Source organism: Macrobrachium nipponense, chromosome 16 (genome assembly GCF_015104395.2).
Source record: "Macrobrachium nipponense isolate FS-2020 chromosome 16, ASM1510439v2, whole genome shotgun sequence".
Taxonomy (NCBI): domain Eukaryota; kingdom Metazoa; phylum Arthropoda; class Malacostraca; order Decapoda; family Palaemonidae; genus Macrobrachium; species Macrobrachium nipponense.
The window spans coordinates 50,466,751-50,485,076 of NC_087209.1; the positions used below are offsets into that span (position 1 = coordinate 50,466,751).

An 18,326-nucleotide genomic window follows, 5' to 3' on the forward strand; every position below is an offset into this window, starting at 1 on the left:
CCAGCGTTGCCTGGGCGGCGATTAAATGTTGCAAAAATGTTGGTGGAGCGCTTATAAGTGTTTTACGAGCGGACACGGGGTTGTTGGAACGGTGTCGGGCATTGAAATAGCAAGCCATGGCGGTGATGAACTTTGTTTTGTCGTTGGTATAGAGGTGTGGGAGCGGGACCAGAATTTGGCTATAAATATGGGGAGAAATGGACCAGGACCTCATTTGGAATCGAGCTGCCGTTGAGTAATTTGCTTAAAGTTACAGAGTAGAACTGTATCAACATGGATGCTGAGAGACTTGCTATGATTGGTGCACTAGTTCAGCAGCAGAATCAGAACCTACTCAGATTGCAACAAGCTGTTGACAGAAGGAGAAGAGAGAGAAGAAGGAGAGACAGGGTTGTGTGGGTAAGACAGTGGATACTGAGAAGACCTGAACATGGACTGTATGAGAAACTGATGGTGGAGCTGAGGAATGAGGATCCACGAGCCTTTCAACACTTCATGAGGATGCCACCAGCCATGTTTGATGAACTTGTACAGAGGCTGACCCCCAGATTGACCAAGCAAGACACCAACTATGCCTGGAGCGTTCCCCACAACACCGTCAGTGTGGTTGTCAGAGAAGTGGTAGAGGCCATCATTGAGGAGTACACAGATGAACTCTTGTTTTGCCCAACAACTGAACAAGGATGGAGAGACCTGGCTGATCAATGGTACCAGAGATGGAACTTTCCCTACACAGTTGGTGCCATTGATGGCAAGTACGTGGCCTGTAAAGCTCCTCGTAACTCTGCCCCAGAATTCTACAACTACAAGGGCTTTCAAAGTGTGATCCTCTTTGCCATGGTGGATGCTGACTACAAGTTCACCTACATTGACGTCTCGGGCAACGGCTCATCCTCAGACGCTCAGATCTACAACGAAAGTGATCTCCATCGTGGGCTGGACCAGAACAGGATCCATGGCTTTCCTCAGCCAGACCTTCTACCCAATGACAATCAGGATGTGCCTTACTTCATCATCGGGAATGACGCCTTCTCACTGCGGACCTACCTCATGAAGCCGTACAGCACCAGAAACCTCACCCATGAAGAGCGCATCTTCAACTACCGGCTGTCCAGGGCAAGATGGGTCATGGAGAACGCTTTCGGCATCCTGACCAACAGGTTCCAGATCCTGCTCACCACCATGCAACATCACCATGAAACTGTCAGAATCATCGTGGAAGCTTGCTGCATCCTCCACAACCTGATGCGCACCCGCTACCCAGTGCTCCAGAACAGGCTTGTGGACCGTGCACAACCAGATGGGAACCTGCAGCCTGGGGCATGGAGAGAAGGACAGAACTTGGATGACACTGTTGTTGTGCAAGGCCCCAACACAGCCTCACGTGATGGGAAAAGGCAGCGAAATCTACTCAAGCATTGGTGCAACTCCCCAGCAGGGTCAGTGGACTGGCAGGAGAGAATGGTGGCTATCAACTGAACACTATGCAGAACACTGAGGAGACACTTGTGCATTGTACATATTATATATACTCATGTTTATTTCTTTGTTATAAATGAAAGTAAATGGGGCCTAGTATTGGAATGCTACGTGCTATGTTTGTTTGAAATGTTATGAGAGATTATTAAAGAAAGTTGTGCTATAATTCATTTTTAATGTCATACTACCCGGCCATAAGTGTGAAATTATTTTGGGGCCGCACAGTAAATATTCAAATAAGGGTCATACGGGCAATCGCTTTATTGAGGTCACACGGGAACTTTGCGGTCTGCAAAGTTTTATTTTCATTATAAAGTAAACAAAGTACAAATGTAGTCGAGAAGATTTTAATAAAATGCTGTTTATTTTTTAAAACCTCTCCCCCCCACACACCAGTGTACATGCAAACAATAAACAGCAAACATTAATGTCCCAATAACGGCCAACTAGAAAGGTGTTTGTTTACATAATACAAGTAAATCCCATTCATACCATCTTAAAATATGGCGATTATTATGACTTTCTGGACTGGAAATGGTGCAGTTCTTAAAAGTTCCAGTAAATGACATTTAAAAGAATTTTGAAAATAAATAATTCCGGTTGCTATTGTGACTTTAAAACAGCTGACCAGCTTATACCTCAAACAAAAAGCACATGAAATATCTGAGAAGTCCCTTCAACACATTACAAGCAGTCTCAATTGTCCTCAGTGGTAGCCCTCATCTCTGCAAGTACATCAGCTGTCCCTTGAACTGAGGTGGTGATGGGTATGGATGGAGCGTTCATCTCCTGTCTCTGCAGGTCCTGGAGAATCCCACCCTCGCTGACGGCACTCGTGTTGGTGTTGTTAATGGAGGCAAAGTTCAGCATGTCTGACAACATGAGTCCTTCGTTGGAGCTCACGGGGGTGGAAGATGGCTGGCTGACTGTAGGTGCTTGCAATTGCTGGAAGTGCTGAGGCTGATGCTGAAGCTGAGACTGTTGCTGGAAGTTGAGAAACTGCTGTTGGAAGCCGTGATGCTGAGGCTGGGGCTGGAAGTAGTGCTGCTGCTGGTAGAAGGTGGGTGTGAGTGAAAGTGCTGAGGCTGGACGTGGTGGAGCTGGAGGAAGAGGTTGGGGGATGGGTCGCTGCATCTTGTGTAGGATGGAAGTCATTCTCTCCACTGCGAGCTGGTACTGGGCCTCAGGTAGTCGTTGGAGAGACTGGGACATGTACGTGATGAAGGGCTGCCTTGCATGGCTGATCTCCTGGGCTTGGACCATCTCTTAATTAGGGAGTTGGTGGCCTTCATACAATCCATCATCTCCAGCGTCGCAGGGGAGTCTTCAGGCTCGGCTCTGGTGGCGGCATGGCGTGGTCTAGTGGTGGTGGAGGAGGGAGCTGGTGGGGGGCTGCCCAGGGACCTCGTGACTGCTGCATGAGTTTCAATGAGCGAGAGGGAGCCCTCGTCCTCTTCCTCGACGTCGTTGGAAGGCTGGCAAGAGGTGCTGGCCGGTGCCGAGGGCTGGACTGCCGCAGGCTGACTGCTAAAATCAGAAGTCTGGCTGGCTACGGGTTCCTGTGTGAGTGGTATGCTTTTAAGTGGCTGACCTTTCCTGGACTTCACCTCCTTGTGCAGGAAGGCGCATGTCCTGTGGATGAACAGTTCTCTGTCCGTCAACTTCGCTGCCGCCTGACCAGACTTCTTGGAGAGTAGCTTCGCGTAGAGGTCACAGACTGACTTCCACCATGTCATGAGAGCTTCAGCTCCCCCCTCATTGTCCAGCTCTCTTGCCTTCGTGGCCCAAAGCTCCGTCTTCTTCTTTGTATCCTTGTACTAGGTGGCCCCCTTCCTCCACAAAAGTTTGTGCTCCCGGATCCACTAGATGAGTTGCTCCCGAATGTTATTGTCGAGCAGGAGGGCCTTGCGGCGAGTCTTCTTCTGAGGCTGACACTGTTCATAGTCTCTCTCTCTCCAAGTGTGGGGGCTGAGAGTCAGAGTCTGAAAAATATAAAAATTCTGAAAAAATGGATCCTTCAAGAGCACTGAAATCAAAGCAAACAGTGAAAACTGCAGAGTCGGTTTTATTGAGTCTGTTCATGGACAGTACTGGGAATTGCAACACTGTCCCTTGCAGCGGCTTAAGCGGTATTCAATTTACAATTGAATAAAAAATCATAAATTTATAAATGAAACATATATTATTTAGATTTATTTGTACTGATTTTTCATTGCATTCATCATTATAATTACCTTCAGCGCTAGCAGCAGCATGATCCTCCTCAGACTGGTCATCACCAGGGAGTAGCTCCTGGTAGTCAGGCTGGTCCTGTGTCAGGGCCTCCTCGGGCTGGTCATTAGAGTCTGCAAAATATAACAAATGAATAATAAATGAGCAATGTCAACATGATTATTGTTATTATTATTATTATTATTATTATTATTATTATTATTATTATTATTATTATTATGAAATTTCGTACATTTTCATTTGTGATTACCTTCATCAGCAGCTGACCCTGTCTGCGTTGTGGTAGCAGTGTCTGTGACTGTGTTAGAAGTGACTGTGCTAGTAGTGGCTGTTGTTGTGGCCTGACTGGTCTCTGCAAAATATGACAATGGTATAAGAAATTAAAAAGGTTGAAGTAAAATACATAAGAATATTTTTACAGTTAATATTTCTTGACACAACCAGTGGGCCACATATATTTACCTGACTCCATTGCTTCAGCTGCCTGCTCGGTAAGGATCTTCTTGAAGGCTGCTGCCTTTCCTTCTCCAGCCTTTTTCTTATTCTCTCCACGTGGCATGATGCTTCAACTATCAACTTCTATCAAAAGTATCAAAAATCTATCGGAGCTTGTTTCAAGACGATCCGTTCAGCTCCGTAGTCACAAGTGGTATGCCGCTAAAAACAAACTTTAAACCCCTGCCACGCGCATGTGCAGAACGCCGCTATACCAAACGCTCGCGTCACCACTATACCAACGCTCACTACCGCTAAACCAACGCTAAAGCAACGCCGGCTTCAGCGGTGCACCGCTAAACCAACGCCCGTGTTTTCTATTTTTTTTCCATTTTGTGAGTGGTGACGAGCGTTTAGTCCACCTCCCTACCGTTCAAGGAACGCTCCAGCAACGTTCGGGCGACGTGACCAGGCCTTAAGCCTTGTTGACCGTTCTTCTGACAGCTTCAAGATCTCCTTGTTCAGTAGTGGTCAGAGTCTGCAGAGCGATCAAACCTTTGCCTTTCATGTGTTTAAGGATCAGCGATATCTCGATTGTAGTGGGGGCAAAATTTGTGAACACATTCTATGTGATTGAGCCATGCTTCGGGTTCATCTTCCGACCATGTCTGGATGAGCATGCTCATGTTGCTTAGAGTGGACTGGGATGTTGCTGGCGAGGGGTGATCGGCTCTATGTTAGGTAGTGCCGTGGCACTGTTGTGGCAAGCTTGTTCAATAGGCAACTCATGAGCACGCTGAGCTTCTCCTCTGCTCTTTCCCTCTCCTGTCTGGCTTCTCTCTCTGCTCTTTCCCTCTCATCCCTTGCTTCTTAATCCCTTAAAGCTTTAGTCACTTGGGTGTTGATCCAAGTTGTTATGGTTTCTCCTCTGAGGGCCAGACCCTGTCCTATTCCTAGAAACGTCTGGTATGATTCAGCACAAGAAGTCATCCATGGTTGTCGGAGAGAGATGTATTGTTGGGTATTAGTTCTCTCCATGGAATGGTGATTGCCCCCCAATGGCACTGGTATTAAGTAAAATGGTGTGCCTTAGAACCAGTGTGGCACTGTAAAAGCAAGGCCAATATGGAACCGCAGGTTGTGAATCTGTGGAAACATCAAGGCAGGAAAATAGGAAGGAAGGGCCAAGACGGGTCCTCATATTGTGAAACGGAGAGCCGCCAAGGCTGGGGATAGGAAAGAGAATAAAGTTGCTTGCTGGTCCCGTGGGACGAAGGTTTATTCAAAGTAATGCTCGAGGCACTGGGCTAGATACCTGTAAAGGTCTTGGAAAAGTCAAGGATTGAAAGGCCAATGAAGGTGCACCTACAGTATGAATGGTTAGGTAATTACACACGACAATTGGTCGTTGTCGAGTGCGGAGGGATGTTCAGTGAAAAGTTAGGGCCACTGATAGTGCGTAGATTTTGTTCATAATGAACAGGATTTTTGATGTTCCCGAAAGAACAAAGGATGTGGGTCCTTCATGACGTTTCGTTCGCATAGAACAAGGATAAAAGTCAGGTTTTATCAACAAAACCAGCTAAGGCACATGTTTGAAAGTAGTTGGTCGAAAACACGGGGTAACAAGCACACGGGCTGGTACCAATTTTTCTTGCATCTATTATGTGATAGTTTCGTATAATAAATGTTTGTGGGAGACTGTAAAGTTAAAGTGCAAGCGTTAGGGACTTACGCACAGACGAACCTGATATTGTAGAAGTTGATAAGTGGGTGTTCGAAAACACAGGGTAACATGCACACGGGCTGGTACTATGTTCTTGCAGCGGATACGTAATAGTTTATAATGAATTTGTGCGGGAGACCGCAAAAAATGCCGACGTATTAAGGACGGAATGGATGCGGTTAACAGCAAAAGTCTAATCAAGGAAAAAAAAAAATACTTTTAAGTAATGGTAAAAATGAAATGCGCTAATGAGCACGTAAGTTTTAAATTGTAAAAGGGCTTCTGATATATGCCCCATTGCGAGACTTACGCAAGGAACTGAAATCAGAATTTAAAAAAAAAATAAGGGAAAGCGCCAAAATGCTTGTCAGTTCCAAAAGAACGAAAGAAAGGTTATAGTTTAACATTTAATGTGAAAATAAAATTTCCCATTTCCCTGACTCAAGTATAAGTAGTGCAGTTTGATTTACTAGGTCATTCAATGTATGGGTCTGCTATAAAACAGAAGGTTTATGTATACTTCCAATAATAACAATATTATACTACATAATATGAGTAAATATTATCTGCTCTCATAAAAGGTACGTGGTACGTGTTCAAGAATGTCTTCCCTGTAGAAAATGCGTTGATGATTAAACCATTAACACAACAAGGAATAATAAGTTGTTCGCATTATGGAAGGCTCTAAGTGAAAGTGAAAGGGATTTAGTGCTTATCCCTCCAGAACTGTCAACTTTACGTCTGTCTACCGTCTACCGGAGCGAGTAGACAGTAGTGACTGGTAGGTACGCTTGTATTGTTGAGAGAGACGGTATGAATATTCGTTGTCGTATGAATGCAAACACAATTTCGTTATTTACGCTGTTATGATTTATAATTGAATTCCTATATGAATTAATATTACCTTGTGAATTAAGTTACAATACCATTTTTTACTAACAAGCAGATGTTGGTTACTATTACGATGAGGCTACGGCTTACCCAGTTGGGGTTGCCAGAAAGGATATCCATGGTAGAATGAATATCGTAAGTTTTATGCAGGAATTTAACACATTCCCGTCCATTTAACAATTAACAATGGTTATCACTGCACTTACCTAGCTAATGCCCAAAGTTTTAGGCAGGAAGTTAACACATTCCCATCAATTTAACAATTAACAATGATTATCACTGCACTTTCCTAGCTAATGCCCAAAACTACTAGAGACATGTCTCGCAGATAACATACACAGCTAAAATAGTGTAAGTGGCAACAAGCCTTCTCTGAGAAGTGATTGAATGAAATGTGTAAACTTTATCACATTCTCTGTCACATTCTCTGTCTGAGCACTTAGAAATGATTGATAGATAAAAGCTGTTAAAGGAAAACACTAGAATAAAGTAATTACAGTCATGTATCGCTGTTATCACCATAAGGTTCGTTTCTCTGGCAAAACTCTTGATACTACACGTAGTCAGTGGGAATAATTTCTACTCTGATGAGATATCAATTACAGCTTTTCATTTTGTGAATGCTGGCTGTGTGAAGAAGTTTTATCATTTAGTCTAAAATAAACTGACATCTGACAAGAATGGGTGCCACGCAAGTAATAAAGAGAAAGGGGAGAAAAAAGGTATTAAAACTGATGGATTTAAGGGAAAAATGCAAAGTTACACTTAACTAGGATTATTAGCTCCGTGGCACTGAGATTACGTTAATTTACGAAACAATTCGTGCCACTGTGATCTCCCAGTAAAATATAAATCCCTTTTATGAAGAACCCGGCATTTACAGAAAAGAGACACTTTTAAAGCTTTGGAAATCATAAAAAAATGTTATTAGCAGCTCTTCGCTCCTGATACTTTGGGATTCGGGATAGGTGATTGATACTGGCACCTGGAATGTGTGAGGGAGGTATACAACTTCTTGGGTTGCCCATTTGTGCAAATTAAGGATGCACTGTAATTCTCGATCGAAAACGCCATTAACACAATTGGGATTTTGCATAAGGCAGAGAATAATAGTCACTTAACACTGTTATGAATTAGCAATATAAATGAACATTTCTAATTACAAGTCACAAATAATTCCTCACTTCACTACTTCTCTGAAGGAGATGGCAAGGTGGGATTTGAGTTAAATATATGAGAGCAGATAATAATGAATTAAGTAAAAAGGACATTACTTTGAGCAAATTTCAAATCCAAACGTACCTGTTTGTGAGAAATTGTGTCTTGAGTAGAGCACCCGGCACAGAGGGAAAGAAGCTTGGGAGGGGAGAATCATCTCGAACCCAAGATAGTGAGAAGGAAGTCTCTGTGACCCGTCTGTTCAGAACTACATCTGCTAGTTGAATGACGATCGAAGCGAGACTTTTCTGGTCACTCTCTCCCTCTTTCTCCCTTTTGTGTCTTGTTTTCATATCTAATTGCTGGCTTCTTTTTGGGTTGGTCTGGAAAGGAATTTGCAGGACAACACTAGGTGTGGAAAAATAGGACAGAGAGGCCGAGTTTTTTGGTGGGCGGAGCGAAGTATGATAGGCGCTGTATCCAGTTGTTAATTATCAAGGAAAGGGGAAGACACAGGTTCTGCAAGTTGATGTGGGTGGTCTAGGTTTTTATGGGTAGTGAGAAAAAATATTGTACTTATTTTATGTGACTTATTAATGCTAAGAGCTTCAACGTGCATCTCGTGTATGCATTTTATATTGCACACACACACACACACACACACACACACACACACACACACACACACACACACACACACACACGGCTGTCGGCCAAGCTCGAATGGAGATCAAGGGAAGCGTACACCAAATGGCGCAGAAACTTGGATTGGGTGCCATAGTTACCTGCAATAAATTGGGGGTCAGTTGGTGCAGCTGTAGGAAATAATAAGAAAAATATATTCAATTGAAATTTATGTATAACAAATAGTATATAGTTTTTCAACTCTAAACAACCTATTCCTGAGTGTGAAAATACCTATTACTGAGTTGAAAAAATATAAAATAATTTACCATGTTGCACTTAATATAACAACAACGGAAAATGCATGCATAAAAACAATGAAAAAAATAAGTTTCCCATCAAAACTTATTTTATTGTCAGCATTGCAAGTGGGGCAGTGCCCCAAAAACTTTATAGTGGAATATTACGCATTTATTTTTTAAAAGTAAAAGCTCTATTGTGCCTCTTGGACCCCAGACCTCCTAACTATGGTTAAGGCTACATAACCCTTAGTTATAGGCTACAGACAATATCTAGTACAGTCTAGCCGACTTATTCTCACTGAATTGATGTAGATTGTAGGTTACTGCCTAGAAGGCTATTGCCATCATTTTGTTATGAAGGGATTATCTATTATTAACTAATATAATAATGATAATAATTGTAGAATATTTCTTTAAATAAAACTTCTAGATTGAATGATAAAGTCTTCAAAACAATTTGTGCTACTGCAAATGACGATTGTGAGAAGCGCTAATCTTTGGTAGCGAAGAAGCCAGTTTATGGCTTTTCACACAATTAAATCATTGTTCCAAAGTCTAAACTATAATGTTTCTAGCTGGAACTAATACTCTTAGTTTTCGAATTAAATCATTGTTCCAAAGTCTAAACTATAATGTTTCTAGCTGGAACTAATACTCTTAGTTTTCGACCTAGAAGTTTCCTTAATCCTCAGTAATGAAAACGATAAGCGATGAACGAAATTCTCAGACATCTGGTTTACTGATCAGAAGAGGAATGGCATCTTGGTCAGGTTTAGTTGTAGGTAAACAATATGACGGTTCATACCTATATGCATAGCCGCTTTTTTTTCTTGCTGTTTTTGAGGTAGGTATCTTTTCAGCATTTACCGAGAATAAGAGAAAGTGCCCTCTTATTCTGAGTCCATTTATACTCCATCGCGTGTTATAATGTTTATCATTATGACAAATCCCGACCAGAAGACCAGCTAAAAGAGAATATTATTTTTACATTAATCTGATAACCATGGGCCTCTAGATAGACCATGGAAGGGTAATCCTCTTGGATGAGACTGACTACGCTATAAAAAAATAGTGGATAGAACCTCTAATGTTACCCAATGATGAAATTAAATTATTCAAGTTTTCTGATGCCAAATTATTTTCAGAGATTGACCTAAGAGCTAACAATCAAATACCAATGATGGAGGAAAGCAAGCCCCATGACTAGTAAGCATTCCCTTATAGTATGCACTGATGATGTACAAATGTATGCCCTTTGAGTTGGTTACTGGTTTTGCGACATACATGTTGTGGATGCACAAGATTTTTTTTATGGTTTGATCAGTGTTACTTTCAACTTTGGTAACAATTTTTATTTTTTACAAAAATTGGGCTTCTAATTTAACTTGTTTCATTAAGTATTGAGCAACTGACTTACTTTGGTCTTACAGCTAAGCCTGGAAAGCATAATCTTGGGTTCCATAAAATCAGTCATCTTGGTTGTGTAATTGATGACAATGGTATTAGCCCCCAGGAGAGTAAGATTGAGTCAATCTTCATTTTAAGGATATATACAACCAAGAAATAACCAAGGATATTTAGGCTTTGAAAATTTCTCTTGTAGGTTTATCCAAAATTTCTCATATCTTATCTCCAGTGATAGATCTGTTGGGAAAAGGTTCCACAGAGCCACTTGCTCAATCCAGTGAGTGTCCAGAGTGATTTAAACATATGAAGTCATCCCTGTCAACATTTTGGTATTGAGGCATCCTGATCCAGAAAATTAATTCTGCTTACACATGGATGCTTTCTCTACAGGGCTGGGTGCTATTTGTTCCAGTACCATGGTGACACTTATGCCTGTAGCTTATGCTAGCAAAATGCTAGTGGACGCTTAACAAAAGCACTCCTTAGTAGAGCCGTGAAGCTTATGTATGCTATCTTGTTTGATTGTACTTAATATGGATATTACGTATTCGGTGAGTCTTCCGTCATGGAGACAGACTATAGGCCTCATGTATATCATGAGTCATTCAGTGGCAAGTATGGCAGAAAATCTAGATGGGTTTTGACACTTCACCCCTACAAGTTCAATGTTGTTGGTTTTAACACTTTAGCCCTTAAAATTTAATGTTGTATGTATTCCAGGTTCTTACAATCATGGTGTTGATGTGTTAAAGCAGATTATACGCATCAGGTTTACGTTTAATCTTTAAAAAAAAATCCTATTCTACATGTTTTAATATTTTTATATATTAAAATCTGTGATGTGAGTTTGTAAGGAAGTTTAAATTTTATTTTGAATACTTTGTTTTGCGTTACTACGCTTCATATGATGATGAATGTTTATTAATAAACAGTAGTTGATACTCGTGCCCATAAATGGCATTGTATGGGTCTTCTAAGGTCTTTGGTGGTAGTGGTGTTGCTTAAATGAGTGGTGGTGTGAGAAGGGTATTCAACAACCACTCCCAATTTCTCGGACATTGTAAGCTCTTCCAAAAACAGGATGTGATTGTAAGTACTATATTTTTAGGTGTTTATTCCTAATAACTTGTTTTGTAGCTTATTTTGCACTCTTAATGTATTGTCGTATTTAATACTTCTTGAAACTGTTGTTTATTGGGAAGGGGTAATTATTGTGGTAAGGTGTTATAATCAAGGTTGTGATTACTTAGTAATGTTTTCTCCATTTGTTCTATAATTTAGTTTGTTCTATTACTTATTTTGTTCTGGAATTGTCGTGACTAAAGTCCAGCAATTGATGGCTCAGTTCAGGAGGTGAGCCTGTTAATTTTGGGGTGTATTGATAGTTGTCAAGGAGCAAGGATTGTGGTTGCTCTTTTAAGAGAGGATGGTGTTTGTGTATTCCCCTGAACTCTGTGACGTCATGCAAGCACATGTAAATTCTTTTGTTTGTGACTCGATATAGTACTATAAGGCTTCAACCACAGTCTATGAATGGTAGTATTTATTGTAGTTTGTAACTATCCGTACCGGTTACAGAGTAATTACACTTTTATTTTCCATGGTGCCACATTGACATAATTGTATGTTGTGTAAATCATTTGTATTATGTAGCATGTTATAACATTTTGCTTTTGTAAACATTTTTGTTAAAGGGTTTAACTATTATTTATTTGATGGTTCTTGAGTAGTGTTTAGTCTGACTATCATGTGGAAAATGTCATGAGTTATTCATTCAAACTGTGCCATCTTTAGCCCTAATATTATCACTAAACATTGTCATATACTAATTGCTGGTTTAATTGTTATAGATTTAGTTTTATTTATATAAGGATGGTATCTTTTGGTCATACTTTTATATTTAAACTTTGGAGAAGTGGGGAAAAAATGTTTTACTCTTATGAAATAACGTCTCTTGTGTGTGTTTGTGCGCAAACAAATGAGAGAGAGAGAGAGAGAGAGAGAGAGAGAGAGAGAGAGAGAGAGAGAGAGAGAGAGTGAGTTTATACCTAGTATTATTATTAATTTGGTAAAGGCAGTTTACAATAGTAAGATTCAGTAATGAGGCGAAAAAGAATAAAGAGTAAAATGTGATGCAATAATTTTGATATAACTTTTATTGGTATGAGAGAGAGAGAGAGAGAGAGAGAGAGAGAATGGAGAGATAGAGAGAGAGAAGAAGACGAGAGAGAGAGAGAGAGAGAGAGAGAGAGAGAGAGATATTTATATAGTTAACTTCTTTTATCACAATGGTGTGTAAGATGAAATTTAGGAGAATAAGCAGTAAATGCGAAACATTCTTCCCAATAATAATTGTGTGTGCCACTTGTATATGTAAGAGAAAGAAACAGCGAATTATACACAACTGTAATTACTTGTGTAATGTTGGTTTACTATATCACCCAGTAAACCACCATTACCATGAATATGGTATGTAAGGGTGAATGAAAGAGAGAAAAAAGTTCAGAGTAATTTATCGTTACAGCAATATTGATTGTGTATGAGAGAGGGAGAGAGAGATATCATAAAGGAAACTGCAGAAATCATTAATGGTATGAGGGCGAGATACGAAATTTTTTTTTTTTCTTTGGCAACTCAATAATGACATATATACCATATATATATATATATATATAATATATATATATATATATATATATATTATATATTATATATATATGAGAGAGAGAGAGAGAGAGAGAGAGAATATTACACGTTGAACTAGCATTATTTTGGCAATGGCAGTTTACAGTAGATATTTCATAAAACTAACATGGCAGCAATAAAAGATCTGTAAGTTGTACGTATATGTTTGTTTGAGAGAGAGAGAGCTTCGTTATAATTTTTGTAGGGGGAAAAGTGGGAAAATAATGATTGAACGTAAATATTCATCACTAGTGAGAGAATGTATTCATTAATGTAACGTTACTGTAGAAATGCCATTAGGAAGAAATTGTGAAAAACAGGTAAATAGTAAAGTATTATATTTATACCTTTCATTGTAGTATGTGTGTGTAACATAGAAAGAGGATTATGCAGTAAACTTTCATTATTTTGGTGGTGGTAGTTTACTTTGTAATCCAAGTAGCCATAGCCTACAGTAATGGTGTGTAAGAGTGAATTGAAAAGAAAAGAAAAGCGAAGGGTGTAATTATCATCATAACAATATTGATGTGTGAGAATGAGAGAGAGAGATATTATTATTATTATTATTATTATTATTATTATTATTATTATTATTATTATTAGCATTAAAATAGTTTAACCAGACCACTGAGCTGACTATGAGCTCATATACGGCTGGCCCAACGAATTGGCATGAAATACCAGGTTCAGGACATGAAATGTAATGCCTTGATGATAAATAAACAAATTAAATTTAAAATAGAGAGAGAGAGAGAGAGGAAAATGTAGTCATCATACTGATAGTGTATGAGAAAAAAGACAAAGCTGAAAGTATGAGGGACATATATATATATATATATATATATATATATATATATATATATATATATATATATATATATATATGTGTAGTCTGTGTGTGGTAATGGGCTGTGTTGTGTATAAATGTTGTGTGTGTGTGTTTGTTAAAATTTATCACTACCGTGATTCATATAAATTATTCGAGCTACAAATGTCCTTTAATATCTAATTCGCTCCACCTCGGAATTTATATATTTTCATATATGTAAACCGAAGGGGCTCACTTGTTAGCCGAATCGGTAACTTCATTGTTGCCCTGATTTCATTTCTGTCCGCTGGACGGTGGTTCGATCCCATGAGGGGACGAAATTATCATCAACTGAAAAATTTCCTTTCCGTTGACTTATTTCGAAAAAACATCAATTCCGAGGTAGAGCGAATTAGATATTAAGGAGATTTTTAGCTATGTGTATGTATGTATGTATGTATATATATAGATGTGAGAGAGAGAGAGAGAGAGAGAGAGAGAGAGAGAGGAGAGAGAGATATGATTATATAAAACCGAACATTTTAATATAATTTTGTGTAAGAGTGATAATAGTGAAAGAAAGAAATAAAGAGCAAACTATCATCACGCAATTTTTTTTGGTTGTTTAAGTAAGCAGGAGAGAGAGAGAGGATTTTATACCTAAAACTACCATAACCTTGTTAATGTAATTGCAGTAAACTGCAATTGCCATAACAATAGTGAGAACGAGTAATCGGGGGGGGAATTATAAAATTATTAATAATTATTTTATATGACTGGTATTTGAGAGAGAGAGTATTACTGAAATTCCATAATCAAAATGGCGTGTAACAGGAAAAAATGAGGCAAATGTAATGAATTTTATAAACATTCACCACTAATATAAGAGAAAGATAGGGAGGACTGTAAAATAACTTCACTCTACCAAAGGAATTTTATTTATTAGTAAAAATGTGAAAAGGAGGTAAAGGTAAACAGTTTTCATGATGATAGTGACGTGTGCCTTGAATCCAGGTGAAGTAGAGAGAAGATTATATGGTAAATCAGAATTATTTTGGTAATCGTAGTTTGCTGTACAATCCTGTTATCAACCATTACCAAAGTAATTGCGTGCAAGGGCAAATGAAAGATAAGAGGAGCAAAGGTGTGAATTATCACTACCTTAATTTCGTGTTTGAGAGAGAGAGAGAGAGAGAGAGAGAGAGAGAGAGAGAGAGAGAGATAGCGCTTTATGAATGAAATAGCAATCAAGATAGTAAAATTGTATAAGTAATAGAAGTGAAACTATATTCATAAAATAAGTGTGGTGGTACATATATAAAATTAATAAAAGTCTCTCTCTCTCTCTCTCTCTCTCTCTCTCTCTCTCTCTCTCTCTCTCTCTCTCTCTCTCTCTCTCTCAAACACGAAATTAAGGTAGTGGTATAGCCTAGTTAATCCACAAAACCTAATCAGAAAATATGCTGCATGCAACATTCCGACCCATCCACAATGTGCTGAGGTAATGCAAGATATGAGAAAAGATACGAGAATATTTTGCTCAACATGTCTATCATGGATAGACAATGTTATTAAATCAAGATTGAATGTACAAATAGTTAAGGATGAAGAAGAAGAAGAGGAAAACAGAAGAGAAGTAAACAAAACTGAAATGACAGAAAAAAATAAGGGAAACAAAGAGCAAGATAAAAGTATGGATGCAGAGATACTCATTGATACTACATATGAGGCAATAAAGCAGCATACCTACGAAGAAATAAATTACGATATGACAGCACAAAAGAAAATCCCGAAGAGGCTCTACCCAGATCTACACAATGACGGGAAAGAGAAAAAAATAGACAAAAAAGACAAAGTCTGCAACCTTTTGAAAAGAGGGAATTGCAGATTTGGAGAAAGATGTTACTACAAACATCCTAAGGTATGTCACAACTATGAAATATATGGTAAATGTGCATACCTAGATGGCTATGAGGATGATTGCAGAGATCTGCATCCAAAAACATGCAAAAACCTAAAAGAAGGAAAAGGATGTAAGTTCGACAAAAAATGTAAATATATGCACCCTGTAGCCATGAATCATAATCAAATAAATAATCAATCAAGTAATAAAATCCAAAATAAGAAAGAAACAAATAAAGAGAGGGATAAAGAATATCGGGTAAAAGAAAAAAGCAAGCCATCAACGAGATATGCAGAGATGTCAGCAAAAAATTTCAAAGCCTCAGCTCCAAGATTCTATTCAAGAGATGATAACTATTTATTATGCAAGAGGATGGTGCAGATACGGAGAAAATTGCAGATTCAGACACAAAATGAATAATTATGATGAAGGAAGATCAAATATTATGGAAAAGTTGGATTGTTTAATGTCAGAATTTCTGGAAATGAAAAAAAGAACAACATACCAGAACAGGAAAGAGACATGGGAAAATCCTTATTACCAATATTAAATGAAGGAGAAAATACGCAAACCATCATAGTGATGAATGCGCAGGTTTAGTTACGAGTAACTCAAAAGAAAAATAGAGTACTTAGAAGAACTAACCCAAATTGAAAGAAAATAGATATAATGAATATAAGTGAAACCTGGTATTCCCAAGAGACTGGGAATGATGATCAAATAAAAGGGTTCCAAACTTATAGATCAGATAGAAAAAATAGGAATCAAGGGGGAACCGCAATATATGGGAAAGACAAAAAACAAGGAAAAATATATGAGAAATATAGTAACTCAGAATGTGAACTAATAGCGGTAGAATTTGAATCTGAAAAACTAATGAACATAGTAATATATAGACCTCCTAATACTAAAGAGTTTGACTTAATAATAGAAAAATTGGATGATATATGTAGAAATCACAAGGATTGGACTATTCTCCTATCTGGAGACTTCAACTTTCCTTTCGTAGACTGGAAAGAACGAATAGGAGATTGTGGTTGTACTTATACATATAAAAAAAGAGTAATAGTAGTGCAGAAGATAAGAGGCAATTCGAAAAGCTATTAGATATGCTACTAGAATACAACATTCAACAAATAAATCACCTGCTAACAAGAAAGGAAAATACTTTAGACCTAGTATTTGTGAACGAGATGAATTATGTTAAAGAAATAATAGTTTAAAATGCGAGTATTTCAGACCATAATGTCATAGAATTAACAGTCCATTCCAAAGCAAATGAAAACAGAGATAAGAAAGAAAGAAAAAGTGGAAAGGTAGGCAACTTCTGTAAAAATATAAATCAGAAAAAATAAAGATAAACAAGATTGGGATAACATTTTTCGTAGTGATACGTAAGTGATGACCTAAGGGTAAATACAGAGATATTATATAAAATATTAGAGAAAATAGTGGATAAATATATACCGAAGAAGAAAAGTAAACATCAGTCATGCATACCAAGAGACAGAAGGATCTTGTTCCAGAAAATCAGAAAGTGGAAAAAAGGTCTTGCAAAAGAAAAAGTGCATGGAAAGTTATAGAACTTAAAAGTAAGATAGAAAATACAGAACAAAAGATGATACAATGAAAAGAAAATGAAAAACGGGACTTGGAAGAAAAAACCCTATTAAATATCAAGCAAAACCCTAAACTATTATACTCATATGCAAAAAAGATGAATAAAAGAATAGAAATAGGCCCTCTAAGAATTGAAGGGAGATTAACGAATGAAAAAAAGGAAATTTGCAACATATTGGCAGAACGATATAAGAGAGAATTCACCCCTAGAATAGATAATGAAGATAATGATATAGAAGTAAGGGACGAAAATAGTGAATATTTAGCTGACAGATATTAATGAAGCTGATATTGTGCAGGCTATTAATGAAATTAAAATGAGCTGCAGCAGGGCCTGATGGAGTTCCTGCCATTTTTTTAAAGAAAGTAGTTCATTCTATCGCAAAGCCACTTGCAATATTATTAAGACAAAGTGTAGATACAGGCACGATTTATGATGAACACAAATTAGCATATATTACCCCTACATTCAAAAGTGGATCAAGACTAGAGGCAAGTAATTATAGGCCTGTGAGTGTAACATCACATATTATGAAAGTGTATGAAAGGGTAATGAAGAAAAATATTATGAAACATTTAATAAAAAATAATCTAATATAGGACAACATGGTTTCGTACCCGGAAAAGTACACAAACCCAACTGTTAGTCCACCGTGAAAAACATATTCAAAAAATATGAAAAGCGGAAATGAAACAGATGTGGTTTATCTAGACATTGCAAAAGCTTTTGACAAGGTAGACCATAATATATTAGCGAAGAAAATTAGAAAACATAATATAATGAATAAAGTAAGAAGATGGTTAAAAGAATTTTTACACAACAGAAAACAGATAGTTATTGCAAACGATGAGAAATCGAATGAAGCTAAGGTAATTTCCGGTGTGCCACAAGGTACGGTGTTAGCTGCATTACTGTTTGTTATTATGATCGCAGACATAGACAGTAATGTTAAGGACTCGGTAGTGAGTAGTTTCGCCGATGACACCAAATAAGTAGAGAAATTACTTGTGATGAAGATAGGAACGCGCTACAAAGAGACCTTAACAAAGTATATG

General features: G+C 38.1%; 1 protein-coding gene across 1 annotated transcript; it reads left to right on the plus strand.

Annotated features, from left to right (window-relative positions):
* The first annotated feature begins 273 nt into the window (after positions 1-273).
* Positions 274-1,479, plus strand: LOC135195329 (putative nuclease HARBI1). The gene has a single exon (XM_064221590.1). It carries the CDS (start codon positions 274-276, stop codon positions 1,477-1,479), a length of 1,206 nt encoding a protein of 401 aa, XP_064077660.1.
* The last annotated feature ends 16,847 nt before the right edge of the window (positions 1,480-18,326 follow it).

Excerpts from the sequence above, each read along its gene's own strand:
- LOC135195329 (XM_064221590.1), top strand. The coding sequence starts at position 274 with ATGGATGCTGAGAGACTTGCTATGATTGGTGCACTAGTTCAGCAGCAG.